Here is a 14,314-nt window from a genome sequence, read left to right on the forward strand (position 1 = left end):
TGTTAAAACTACTTTCCCAGTCCCTCTATACCAAACCACTAATGACAGCAGGAGTGTAAGTGAAACAGGCTGAACTGAGATGAGAAATTATTTCAGATATTGACTGATGTTTTTCAGGTGCTGTTGGACCAGTTTTGTTGGCAGTCAATGAAAGAGGAGGGTGCTTGGGTGTTTCTCTTGTGGGCCAGGTTAATAAACAGTACTAAAATTGCATGCATTGTTTGCCAGTGGCACAACTAAAAGCCTTACGGCGAGTAGTGTAAATGGGGGGAACAAAAAGCGAGAGACTTTTTATCAAAAACAATGCCCATGAGAAGGGTCTTTCTCTGTTGTGAGTGCAGAAATAGGAATTGAGGACTTATGACTTCTAGTCCTGTTCCTTCACTGAAGAATGGTCACTTAGCCTTTAGCTAGGGGTCCCTAGAGTCTTAGCTTTTAGCATATCCCTTGAAGCTTTGGTATGGTGCTGTTATAAAACCCTGTGAAAGAAAACAGACGTCTGTACTCAGGAATATACAACAGGCCAGGTTGTAATGCAGAGATACCACCCAGGTCTGCTTGCGTTTAGACTGTGAATAACTGAAACCAGCTTTGTCTTTAAAACAGATGAGAGACAGGCTTATCCTGCAATAAAGCAGGAGCTTCAGTCCCAGAGGGATTATTTGCCACTCCTTCCACCCTCTTACAAAAAAAAGGCAGAGTATACTAGACCATGAGGAATCCTTTTCCTCATTGGGTGACCGCAAGACTCTACAGTGTCTTGTTTTTGCAAAGTGGATGACTTGCTGTAGGCTTTACTATGTGTAGGCACTTAACACTTGCACTGTGAGGTCTGTGAAGCAGAATTACATTACTAAGGAATGTTCAGAGTGAAGATGGTGGCTGGAAGTATAACTTGTTTAGCTTTGGATAACTCCATAATTAATCAGAGTTCAGACTGCAAAGAAGAATGCTCAGACAAGTATTAACAGTGAGAAAACTGCTGGTGTTTGGCAGTGAGGTGGAAACCTGCTTTCAATAAGTTACCTCATGATGTTGAGTAATACCTTTTGCCATTGGTGTCAGTGGGATGAATTAGGGACAGTGGCATTTTCCTGCAGAGGGACGGATACTGCAGTCAGCTCCTGGTCCCCTACCACTGGGCGTATGACGTCATCGTTACTGTGCTCAGCATTAGGAACTGAACACCTCCTGGCCTCATCCTTACAGTGGAGCTTGTGGTGCTGTAGTTTTACACTCCTGCTTTGACCCCTTCCAAACTCTTGCTGACATCTTCCCTGAAGTAATCGTTTTGGAAGAAGTCTTGGGAAAGGCCTTGTTTGTCATAATATTCCCCAAGTTCCCAAATTTTCTTTCTGGTCCACTTGCTTTCCTTTTACCCCTTTTTGAAGTGATTTCTTGTCTAATGTTCAGAGTAGACTTGGCATGAGGTGCTTGTCTTGCCTTGCACTTTGATGCTGATTCTGAACTGAACCTAGGATGTTTTATTCATATCATGTCCAGCCCTTCTATATAAAAACCTGCATTTCACAAGATGCAGTGAGGTGCTGCTGAAGGAGGAATGGATAGGAAAGAGAGCTATAATCCAAATGTATTATAAGAGCAGCAAAGACATTAAGGGGAGCTAGAGTCAAAGTGTGGTTATTTCAGCTGATGCTTACTCTGAGATTATCATGTGGAAGTTCCTTTTTAATGTAATTGGTAGCAAACAGAGGTGCAGACTCTTTGCATAGAGATTGTACTTCTGATTTCATGGTGCTGAGGACTTCGTAATGCTAAAAGCATCTGTGCTGAAACTGAGAGACTAGTATTCAGATATGAGTAGTCAGCAAATAACTGAGCTTGACACACTATGTAAATGTTTGAGCACACTGAGAGGTTGTTTTTCAGTTTAGCTTTGTTGGCAGCCTGTTTCAGTTCATCTCTGATTCTGAACCTAGATTTTTCATTGCTTCGTAACTCGTAGTTTTTGCAGAGCCAAAAACTATTAAATACCGATCAGTGAAATCTTTTGTACTTCATTAGAGCTAAAGCATAAATTGAAATGTCTTCCTTAAGTAGCTCTATTGTTAGCAAAGGAATTCCAGTTTTGTTGTCAAAAGAAAGAAGTCTGTCAGAAGGCATTCTTGGTACATGCACTCACAAATGTTAAACCATTTCTTATTCCTCCCATTCTCTGTAGCTGTGTGACCCCATGCTGGGGAAAGAGAAGGCAGGCAGTGTTGCAGAATATGCCTGGGTGGTTGTAATATATGTGAGCTTTGACCTGCAACTATTTGCTGGCATTAATAAAAACCTTGATGTTAACTTTTAGCATTAATGAACAAGGTCCCTCTGAAAAGCATTTCACACTGTGAAATGTTAAATGCCAAACAGCAGCCTGCTTGTTTTGTTGAAAATTCAGCCTGACTTCCACTAGGTCATCATCACATGAGGTGCTTACTAGGCATGCAGGTCACAGTGTGGCTAGGAGCAAAACCAGGCTCTCTCACCCCATCCTTTTGCAGTTTAGAAGATGTGATAGCTTTAAAAGCTTTCTGTTTAACAATAACGTAGTCATTTTTGCTGATGCTCTCAGTTATAAGAGACGCTTAATAAAGTGATCCTTTAAAAATTGTATAATTTTCCTATCAGTGTTTGGGAAGTTGTACTAGGTCTTTACAGACAATTATAGCTCCCTTTCTCATTTCCATTCAGTGCTACATCAGCCTTGATGTTGATCAAAAAATGTAAATGTCTATTTGGTTGTTCTTTGTTTCTGTTTGACTCCTCATCGTATTACTACAAGCATGCAAACTTGTCAGCGCTGCCATGAAGTAGTGGCACAAGGAGAAAACTGAGTAGAAAATAGTTCTAGAATACATAGATCAAGAATAAGAGGATTCTGAAAAGCCTTATTGCATTTTACATCAGTGACTGAAGATCTATCTCCAAAATTGCCACTGAGGTACATTTCGCTTCCAGAGAATTCATTATAAGCAGTAGCATAAGATCATAGTAGTGGCAATTATTTCACAGCAAGAAAGGTTTACTGGTTTACTCTGGTACTATAAATGTGGAACTCTGTTATTAATACAAAATTAAATATTAGTGTTGAATTAATGTAGTGTATGTACTGTAAATGAGCGGGTTTTCTCCTATTTCAAATGATCAACTTTTCATTCAGCTGCTAAAAATACGGCTGGTGTGCTCATTGACTGCCTTCTGTCCTTTGTACAGAGGAAGCCTTGGCAGAGCGCTGTGTCCTGTGCACCTTGCCCTAAATTGCTTGTAAGGAAGAAGACAAATATTGGCAATTGTCATGACAGGCACATGGGACTGAGTCAGTGCAGGAATCGATATAATGTCACGCAGGAATGACCTTGGGTCTCAAAAGGAGCAGTGAAAAGCAGAAGCAGAGTGTGGTGACCTTGTCTGAGGAGGGAGGTGAGAGGCGGAGGGCTCAAGTGATTCATCAAGGTTGAGTGAGAAGTCATTGGAAGAGCTAAGAGCAGAGCAGGAGCTGCTTCCCTTCCAGCCTCTGCTTCATCACGAGACTGTCTGTCATGCTAGACCATTTACTTGCTAATTTGGGAAGCTTTTATTCGCTTATTCTGGAAAGTGATGTTTATTTCTGTCTATCCGGTGAGAGGAGGGCATAGAATGCCAGCTTTTAGTGTCCTTGGAGACCCAGCCCTGTGATGCTGAAGCAGAACAGAGAGGTGAACAGAGTTTTGTGGCCGGCACTTGTTGGATAGCTGGGCTGTTGTGTTCTGTGGGCTCTTAAAACTTACTCCACCTGCTGCAGCTGGTAGTTCTGTACAGTGTTTCCTTCTACAAGTTTTCAGGTCTGGGAGGCACTTACTGAATTGACAGTGGTCCTAAAGCTTTACACATGCGTGTGCATGTGTTGGCATAGATATCATCAGGAATTGTGGCTGTCTGTAAAACAGGCCCTGTTGAACACTGGCTTTTTTGTCAGCTAAACACAAGCAGTTCAGCTTTAAACCTGTTTCAAAGCAATATTGCAGTGTCTGAGTTTCAGCTTGATGCAAAGTAGTAGTGAAATGAGGAACGTTGCCACTAATGGTTTAAAGATTGAATTGCTTGCCAATGAGGACCAGGGATAAATAACCCATTGCTAATTCTGCTTCCACCCTTCTGACGTTGTTGCTTAATCCTTTTGACGCACCAGGAAAAAGGGAGGCTTACAAGAATAATTGCAAGATGTTCACAGAGATGGTAAGAGCTACGCAAACATGGCAAGGCCTTTGTGAAGGCTAGATCTGAGTAAATATTATTCCTCTGGTATTGGTGAGGCATCAGAACATGAAGGGATTTTGTTACTAGTAAAACCAGGATTAGAAATTTGGACTTCTACTACTTTTTTTTTTTTTTTGCACTGAGTCTCACATTCATTACAGCTCCTGAAGCACTTGAAAGCTACATCTGAAGTGACACTGGTATTTTCTTTACAGATGGTACTTCTTTAGAGGTCAGTTATTCGTGCCAAGATTATTTGCCTTTCATGATAAGGAAAAGAATACAGCATTGCCTAGCTAGGCTGGTTAGTGCTTATGTGACTGACCCTGGCTGCCAAGCTCTCACCTGTCTACATTTTCCCACTGTCTTCCTCCTCACCTGTCCCCATAACCACATCTCTCTTTTTGGTACTTCCTAAAATCAAGACCATCCAAAACTGAGTGGATGACCAAGATATTTTTATTTTTGCTGCTGCAAGTGTGATTAAGATTAGCCTCCTCTTCATTTATGTGAGGACTACAGCCTAACTTCACTGACTCGGGCCTTTCTTGCTGTGTAATGTTTCTGTGAGGTAAATTGATTCTGCTTCCTTTTCAAGAGTTAATTCATGTTTAAAAAAAAAAAAAAAAAAAAGCCAGTATATTGCATGCTTTCAGTGTGCATATCCCATAATGCTATTTTCAGAACTTTGCATAGTTGAAATACATTTTTCTTAACATAAAAAAAAATAACTCTGAATGGAAAACACAAGTGTATTTACCATCTAGAAAAATAAAGCTACTTTGCTTTTATATGATTTTCAGCAAGCTTTGAAATTGCTAACAATTATTTTTCCAAGGGGAGCCCTCTTATATTTTTCATTTGCATTTTTTAAAAATTGACTTCTTGGTGTTACGTATTTTCATATGTTGATAACGTCAAGCATGTCTGCAGTATCAGTTTGTTTTATCTGTCAGTTACGGAGCTTACTGACCTGAAAAATTCCTCTATCCCTTTCAGATCAAGGAATCTATTGTTGGTGAAATAAGACGAGAAATAGTAAGTGGATTGTTGGCAGCTGTATCGCCGCAAAGCAGATCCACAACTGCAAAGCAAGATACCCAGCTGTGAGATGGGTACTACAGGTAATCTGTGAATTTGCTAGAACCATTCAGTAATTCATTGAATTCCTTTTTTCTTACCTTGTGAAATATCACTGTGAACTTAAGTCTTGCTTTTTTCTATTTTCCCTCTCAAATAGATGTGCTCAGTGCTGAAGTTTATTAAATAACAGAGATATTGATAATCCTGGACAGCTTTAGAAAATTTGGTTTGTAGTTTGATCTACTATCAGCATTCATGTAGTGGTCTAGTATTTTTGTTGTCGTTGTTTTTTGTGTCCTCCATGATGACTTTGAGCTCAAGGAGGAAAGGTTTAGATTAGATGCTGGGGGAAGTTCTATATAGAGAGAATGGTGAGGTGCTGGCGCAAGCTGCCCAGAGAGGCGGTGGATGCTCCATCCCTGGAGGTGTTCAAAACTAGGTTGGATGGAGCCCTGGGCAGTGTCTAGTGGTTGTGTCAGACCTAGTGCCTAGCTGGTCTAGTGTCAGATCCTGCCAGTTGGTGGCCCTGCCTCTGGCAGTGGGTTGGAAATTTGGTGATCCTTGAGGTCCCTTCCAAACCAAGCCATTACTTATGATTCACTTGTGAATACATCATGTGAGAAGATTTGTTATTTGCCTGCCACAGACATGATCAAAATGCATACTCAAGCATAGCAAGCAAAAATCTAATTTAGATATTAATCTAATTTAGATATTTATCTTGCTTTTCTTTTCTGTAAGGTTGGCTGTGGAATTCTGCTTTGGGCAGCATACACTGGTGAAGTGTCAAGTTGGTTTTGCTTCAGGAGATGTTAAAGCTGCTGAAATAGGCTACTGTGTTCAACGCTGGGTTCTGTGATGTGTGCCTGTGTGCCTTTCCTTGAGTTCACGTATAAAGACTTAGACACTTTAACTCATTTATTACTTTCCATAAAGCATCAATGAAACTGTGGCTCTCTGAGAGGTTGTGTATTTATTTGTATTTCCCTGTTGTAAATTTTTATGTTGCTAATTTCTTATAGCGATGTATCACGAAACTTGAAAATTTTCAGGCTTAACCAATTTATAAATAACATGCTCACATTCAGCTTATCTTAAAAAAAAATCACAGAAAACCACCAACAATAAAAAAAAAAAAAACAAACACTGACCTCTATGAGGTATTTATTGTGCAATAACTGATACACTTTGAGAGCTTGAAACAACCAATAATTGTTTCCACTGCTGTTACTTAGTGCCACTTCAAAAGAAGGAAAATTTCCTGTTGTAAAAATTGCTGTTAATTCTTGGAGCGGTTACTATTAGCAGAGTGGTTGAACGACATGAGGTTACTTAAAACTACTTAAAGTTCTGACACTGAAAGCCTTATCTTTATGTAAAAGACAACTGGGTTTTTTTTTTTTTTTTTTTTTTTTTTTTTTTTAAACTAATTTTATTTGCTTCCTTACTGTTTGCCCATCTTGTAGAAAGGTGCCTTATTTTAAGCATTGCTTTTTTGTCTTTGTGTTGACTGCTCTCAGTCAATCCAAGAAGTTCTCTTCTGCTTTGTATTAACAAAATGCAATAAAAAATACTGATATTCTGAAAGCAATTAGGATGTGCAACTTGTAATGGATGAGTGACCTTGCTTGTATTTTGGGGAAAATGGAAAAAGATTTGTTTCCTTCCCTGTCCCTCTAAGATTCTATTTTCAGTTAGCCTAGTGAACATGTGTTTGTTCCAGTGGAAAAGATTGGAAGTTGTTGGAGGTTTTATGTGGTCAGATGGACATTTAGTGGATATGTAATATCCCATTGTGCTGTGCTAGGAATGTCTTCATTCCTTTGCCACTTCCAGCAACTAACTCTTTATACTGTGTCAAGGTCTTTAATCAATAATAGTTTCAAATGTAACAATATTATATGATAAAGTTTGATTTTTAATTGTGTTAGGAAAACACCCAAGGGCTGATTTCTTTAAAAAACAAACAACAGCAACAAAAAAAAACCACAACAAAAACATGTATATTAAACCAATAAAATATTTATTTTGCCTATAATCTGTGTCAGTGTTTTTCTGTAATTTATTGTGCATGTGTTAGAACATTTTGGTACATCTCTTTCATGGATGAATCAATTTCAATGAAATTGGCCAAAGGAAGATACTGATGAGAGAGAAGAAACAGGAGCCCCAGTCAGAAATGAGTAATTCAAGACACAGCTTGCAGTGCCAAACATTGTACCTAAACTTTGGGTAAGTTTCCCTTTGGTGGAGCTTCTTCAATAGAGAACAAAACTCAAACTGATAAAAAGTGGATGATGATGTGAAATAACTGCTGGCTTTGGTCCATTACAACACTTTTTTTCTGAATTAACATGACAGTGTCAAAATAATGTCATTTGGTTTTCAGGAAAACAAGAAACAGATCATTTTTGCATGGTGCTTGTTTACTTTGATATTTCAGTGTGAGTGTAGATGTGATAGTAATTCTTTATATTCATGCTATAGAATAAAAGTGGTCGGAATTGTCAGAAGAGAAATTGTAACGATGAGATCAATACCTTATTTTCTTTCTTCAAAAAAAAAAAAAAAAAAAAAAAAAATACATTGCTACTTCCAAATAAGTTGTATATCTTTCAGTTCTAGGTACAGACTTGGGACTACTATATACAGAAACATCCCTTCTCTCTCTCTTTTTTTAAAGCAGTGTAAAACAGGAAAGCCTGGACAATGGTTAAGTGATTAAACTATAGCAATGAGAAGACATCATGGCAGAAAGCAAGAATGGTCTGAGCAGGTGAGTGGCCATTCAGCCCACTGTGCTACAGATACCGACTTGCACAGTATAGTTTTTTGTGAATATTTGGAAGTATTTATATAATTACATAGAATCTCTTTTTTTCTCTATCTTTAATTAATTATTTGCTACAACTCATTAGGGAGTTCAGGAGTCAACTTTTAAAGAAAGCAACTGCAGAAATTTCACTTTTCTGTGTTTGGCTTTAGTTTTAGATCTTCTTTTAAAATTATTAAGGCAAGAGAAGTTGTGTTGAAGGATGATGTTCCGTGTTAATGTCCTGTTCACAGATCAAATGAAGCTTAGGCTGCAATTAATTTTAGAAGTATTTTTTGAAGATGTACTTAATTAAGTATTGTTATTATTGGAGGTGTTGCAGGAAATTTTATACGTAGGCATGTTTTCACACTGACATAAGCAATGGAAAGAAATGTTAGCAGCACAGGCTCATGAGAAGTTTGGAGTCCAATCACAGTTTACAAAATAGGAGCAACCGTAGCAAATGAAACTCAAAGTCTGGCCTGTTCATGTCTTCACTCCCACAGTGACCAACATCAAAAGTTTGGGAAGAACTGAGCCTGAGGAGGTGTGAGGAGTGTTTCTGCCCTTCCTGCTATTAGCAGTCAGTGGCTCTGGATTTCCTGGCCAGCGGTGGTATCCCTGATGGATTTCTTTTCCACTAATTGCTTTTTCTGGTGCATGTGTAGTTTTGGTGTCTGCAGCATCCTGTGGTGATGAGCTCCACAGTTTAAGCTCAACTTGTATGGAGAAATGATTGTTATGTGAGCCAAGCCCTTAATAATTCCACTCGATGCCTTCTGGCTCTGCTGCTATTTCAGGCCCTGTGGGGCCGCACCCCATTGGAAAAGGCATCATTGACATTCATCTTTGATTCCTAGCTTGTCCCTATTCATGGAGTTGCTCTGTTCCTCCTGCTCATGATGCGTCACACGTGATGGTTCCCCAGCTCCTGGGATTTGTCCCAGCTGGACGTCCCTGGGTGATGCAGGTGCTGCCATGTGGGTGCTGCAGACATCACCTCCAAGGGTCACTGTGACTTCTCTACATCTAACATGTCCTCTGAGGTGGAGAAGGCGAGAAAGAACCAAAATATTAAGTATATCAAACTCAAAAATCAGAATTTTAAAAATATGTTGTGAATTTGTCATACTCAGTGAGATTTTATAGCTCAGCTGATAACTTTCTGTTGCCATTACAGCAGCCTGTGTTTGTACACTGAGTTTTCTAACCCGGGCTCTGAAGCTGTAAGAGCTCGTTTCCTGTTCAGCTTCCCTGTCATCTATATTTTAACTTTTGTTTAAAAATATTATGGTAGAAACTCAGTTTTATATCTCAGTTGTTTAGTTCAATGTTAGTAAATTTTTGCATCAGACTTAATATGGAAAGCAGCTAATGTAATTTTGTTGTAACATCTATGCAAGCTGTCCGCAGTAGTTCTGTTTATTGAAAAATGTTAAGTTTACTTTCTCCTTGATAAGGAAGTGAACTCTGACATGACTTCCTCCTGAAATTCCTCTGTAAACCCATTACCAGAATGTTAGTCTCTGCACTATTGAACTACAGTCTGTATTCGATATAGATCTTCAGACTTTCTAAACAGGTTATGTCCGTACCATTAATTCAGCCTGTTTCCTGTGCTTGGGATGTGCTGATTCAATGAACAGCAGTACTTACCAGTAAATATTTGTACATTACTTGATAGTTGGGAGAGTAGTGAGCCCTAGTGGAAGGCATCAGTTTTTACCTCCTCAAGGTAGCTTTAAACTGATAATGATTACAGTCGCACTGCTAAGGAGTGATTATCTCAAGTAGAGAGAAAATATGAACAAAATTAACTGTGTTTTTTACTTACATGAACTCATGTATGCCATTAGTGTTGACCAAAGCCTGGTGTTTGATGGATGAGTAACGGCAATGGGAAATCCGCATTAAGCTGTTTGTAGGCCAATAGCTCTTTTTGTTCTTCATCCTGACCTGCCTGCAGCATCACTTGCTGCTCACAAGGTAGATGTGATCTCATACATTTGCATTTTCTGCATATGAATATCAGTTTCCAGTTGATGAGTGGGAGCAACTCTGGCAGCAACACCTGCATTTAAATGTTTGAAAGGGAAATTTCAGAGCCCTTTTCAGTATGCTAGTGTTTATTATTGGAAGACTTGCGTCTGATTTTAGCGGGTTGACTTCAGAGGCAGCTCCAGGTCTTGCTCCGCTCCAGGCCGGTGCTGTGGTAGTCCTTGATCACAGCTGAGAAGCTGAGGCAGATTGCCAACACAGCCAAAATTGTATAGTGTGTGGGACAGAGCCCACCAAGTTTCCCTCCCAGCAGCCTGAGCCCTTGGCTGTGAAGGTCTCTCCTTACACAGTAGGGAAAATAGACAGGAGCTGTGAGTGCTTTGATAGCTTGTCATGAAGGCGGGGTATGTTAAAACGTAGTGATTCATAACAGGACCTAGTGAATGATACAGAAAGGAAAGATTATGGACAGTTATTTTTTATTTTCCATGATAGTTTTAGCTGAATCATGAAGGAATTAAAAACATTGTGGAGAGTGCACTAAAAACAGAAGATGAGCTAAAAGGATTTGGCAGCACTTAAATGCATTTCAGCTCTTCCCCAGACTGTGATGCAGTCTATAGAAAATGCAAGCACATTTTGCCTGGAGACCATGCTGTAATTAGGTGTAAGAGTGAGCTGACGCGGTAATCCTGAAATGGTATATCTGACTGCTCTCTAAAATATGCCTCTTCTACTATTCTGAAAATACTTTCATTGGTGTAGTGAGGCTGTCTGCGCAGCCAGCTCCCAAGCAGTGCAGTGAAAAGAGCGGCTGAGGCTGGCACCTCCATGTGTACCGTAGGCCTCTCCCTGCCAAACCTGGCACTCTTTTAAGGCCCCGTCCCTCTGTCCTGCCCTTGCTGTCTGGCTCTCCCCTGAGCCTGCCAAGGAGTATGTTTGTTGGTTTGTTTCTTCATACAGCTATTGAGCTTGTTTCTCACACGCTAGTGCTAGCAACAGCTTTGGGATATGATTTCTTTACACAGGAGCATCCTGCAGTCAAGAGCTGGAATACACCTCTGTCAGCCTTTCAGTCATTTAACATTACAACATTCTTTTCACAGTCTGAATGGTGGTTTATTTTTAATCTGATTTTATCATTAACATAAGAAATTGTCTTTGTGATGTAATAGTACAATTGCACTGTCATTGTAGCGTCATTTAATACACCGAGTTTCAGAGACATCTACAGTAGGTGTATTTAAGGCAAAGAATCACCTGGGTTTGAAGCTGTCGTTGAAATTAGTGGCATGTCTGCTCGTGAGGGACTCGGACAATTAGACCATCCTGAAAAACTTCCCCAACTCTTTTCCTTGGTGAAAGCTGCCTGTGTTTCTCTTCCTCCACCATCAGCTCTTAGCTGCAGAACTGCTGCATTTGCCTTCTGTCACTTATTGTTTATCTTGGCAGTCTATGGAACAAATTGTGATTGGTCTGTGTAGGAGCAGTGAAGGCTTAAGAAGGCTTAATCTTATGAAATACTGAGTGTTACTGTTTTGTGCTTTTTTTTTTTTTTTTTTTTGTTCTGGTAAACAGAACTGAACGTTTTGCCGTAACACTATAAATATTGCAAAATTAGCCGAGAGAGCCCAGGATAACCTGATCTCAGGTCCTTCCTCAAGTACCAGCTGGGAACAGGTATATGCGGAAATCCCCTCCAACCAAGACTGTTCTGTGGTTCTACAATTCTGTTAATGCACATAAACTATCACAAGAAGTCTAATGGCAAAAGTGTCAGCAAAAAAAAAAAAAAAAAAAGTGGCGCACTCCCTGAGCTGTTCAGTCTAGTCTCTAATCACCAAATAGTTTCCATCCTATCAGATGAATATGTTCTACCCAACAGATAACTCGTGGATGTTACCTGCTACAGAACTCTGTAAAGAAAGACTGTCTTCTCCACTTCAGTTCCAGCTGTACAGCTGTATTCATTCAGGCAGACCGCTCTGAGTAGGGGTATGTGGGCAAATGAAATGGTTGTAGCCTGGGGACAAAATCTGGGAAGACAGCATCAGTGGAAATTCATTACATTCTCTTTTATTTGGTCTTGCAAAAAGGACAATTCTTTAGGATTTCAACTTTAATTAAATACATTCAAGGATATATTGTGAGAAAAGTAATACGGCAGCATATAAAGGCTGTTATTTTTGGTAAGAGCTCTGTGATTGTGTTCTGCCCTCTGAACATCTGCTGTAAGCTCCTGGATCTCAGAAATGGCTTTTGCCAAGCACTATAGAGCATCAGGCAAGTTGTCAGTTAATCACTGGCAATTTTCCAGCTACTGCCCATCAATTGGAAGGCATTTTATTACAAAGGAGTTCTGATTTGGATGAGAAGGGGAAATTTACTGTGCATTATATTTGATTTTTGAGTGTGTCAGGTTGTCACCTTTTAGTGCATTCTCACCTCTTGGGTTAGACTTAATTCTTCATAAACTAGCTTACTTGTGTATTTGCCTCTGTTCAGAAATATCTCGCTATTCCAACAATGTCTTAATGGTTTTCATTTGCATAAATCAAAGCCTTGATTTCTCTGATTTATTCTGTTGCATACAGCTTGCACATTGTTCATGCACAGGATCCCAGCTCCTTCCCCCACCTCCCACACTGGCACGGATGGGGAAATACTCAGCAATTCTAGAATAAACCTGTGATGAACTGTGGAAATCCTTAACACTTTCAGTGGCCAAAACCAAAAGTGCATTTTCAAATTCTGTTTAGTTTTGGTGATGTTCAGCCTCAGCTCTGAATTCTGCTGCTTCTCTGTTTGCTTACTGCAGCCTGTCAGGGGCAGGCTCAGGTTGTTTTTCTTCTCTGTGTGACTCACCTGTTTGTTCTTCATTGCGGCTGGTTGGAGATCTATTGAGAGAGTTCACAGGTCTCCCAAAAACCTAACAAAAATTCACTTGCTCTCTGCAGGCAGTCATGTCCCAGGTGAAGCACATCCTGTGATGTGCCGTACCAATCGGACTTTCCTTCTGCACTGCATTTTCTATCTTTTTCCAACTGCTGGTAATGGATATCAGGAGATTGACCCGAAGCTCTTTGGCTGTGGGCTTAGAGCTATGCTTGCAACATAGACCTTTGACCTGTCTACAGCATTTTCTGTTTTCTGTTTTGGCACGAAGCACAATTTTGCTGCAGGAGATCAGCTGTCCTTACTGTCTTGTAGTGGTTGTGAGCTCTAAGAGCTCACTTTTGAGAGACTCTAAGAGAGAATTTTAATTAAGATGAAATAAAAAGTGAAAATCAAGTATGCTCAACAGAGTATTATTAATATGATTAATCATGTTATTTTCATTGTCTTAAAAGAAAGCACAGATTTTACTCCAAAGTGGGATTTAGACCTCTGAATTTTATCCTGAGTCGACTTTACCTTTCCTGGGGTTGACAGAGGGAAAATGTCATCTCCAGTAGATTCTGTGTTCCTCTTAACTAGAACAGAGTAAAATGTGTTTCGATACGTCAAGCAGGAGAGAGCACAGATTGCTGGCTTAAAAATGGAACTTTTCAGTATCTGAAGATACATGAGATGGATCCTACCAGAAGAGATCAGAGCCTAAATCTGAGCTAGCCTAAGATGCAAACTGCAGTTTGTACACCAGATATGCTTTGTGAGAGTGTGGATATCTATGTAGTGTCATCATCAAAAGTCTTCCTGGAAAAGGTTTAGAAAAGGATTTGGAAGAGCAAGGGCTATTTTGTGATATGTGAGAAGGGGAGAGTGGTTCTGGCACCATGTAACAGAGATGGAATTACTGCATCCACCCCTCCTGCTACCTCCACCCCCCAAAAACTGAAAACTTCCTGATTTGTGTTCATCAATAATTAAGAGCCCATCAGCAATACTCAGAGGGAGCTTTCATTGCACTTCTGAGCAGCCAGTTAGTAATGTACGGTGGAGAGATCCTCTCTTTCAAATCCCAGGGCTCCAGGCCATGCAATGCTAGTATTGCATTTTCAATTAGCTTCTGAGTGAATGCTTGGCATATGCAGAAGTGAACTGGTACACAATTAGCTTATTGTTCCTTTCAGCTTTGTGCTGAGAGGATCTGAAAGACTGAAGAAGAGAGAGGAGAAAAAATAGCCAAGCCAGCGGCATCTCTGTGGATGTGGAATAAGGGCACTGCTCGGCTCA

At 39.9% G+C, this 14,314-nt stretch overlaps 1 protein-coding gene and 1 long non-coding RNA gene across 2 annotated transcripts in view; one reads left to right on the forward strand and one right to left on the reverse strand.

Moving 5' to 3' along the window:
- ITPRID2 (ITPR interacting domain containing 2) overlaps positions 1-6,746 on the forward strand; it is a 40,151-nt gene extending 33,405 nt beyond the window's left edge. Inside the window, exons 17-18 of the mRNA XM_042874584.1 lie at positions 5,242-5,366; positions 6,067-6,746. Coding sequence (XP_042730518.1) covers positions 5,242-5,352 — 111 coding nt within the window. The 3' untranslated portion in view covers positions 5,353-5,366; positions 6,067-6,746. The remainder of the gene's footprint in view (positions 1-5,241; positions 5,367-6,066) is intronic.
- Positions 6,747-10,237: 3,491 nt separating this feature from the next.
- LOC122182001 lies at positions 10,238-13,164 on the reverse strand. Its single transcript, XR_006179663.1, has 3 exons — positions 13,004-13,164; positions 12,042-12,174; positions 10,238-10,574 (listed from the first exon to the last, which is right to left on the reverse strand). It is a non-coding gene; the product is annotated as an uncharacterized LOC122182001 (long non-coding RNA).
- Positions 13,165-14,314: the final 1,150 nt, after the last annotated feature.

This window comes from Lagopus leucura, unplaced genomic scaffold (genome assembly GCF_019238085.1).
Source record: "Lagopus leucura isolate 7727_CA_CO unplaced genomic scaffold, USGS_WTPT01 Super-Scaffold_100012, whole genome shotgun sequence".
Classification (NCBI taxonomy): domain Eukaryota; kingdom Metazoa; phylum Chordata; class Aves; order Galliformes; family Phasianidae; genus Lagopus; species Lagopus leucura.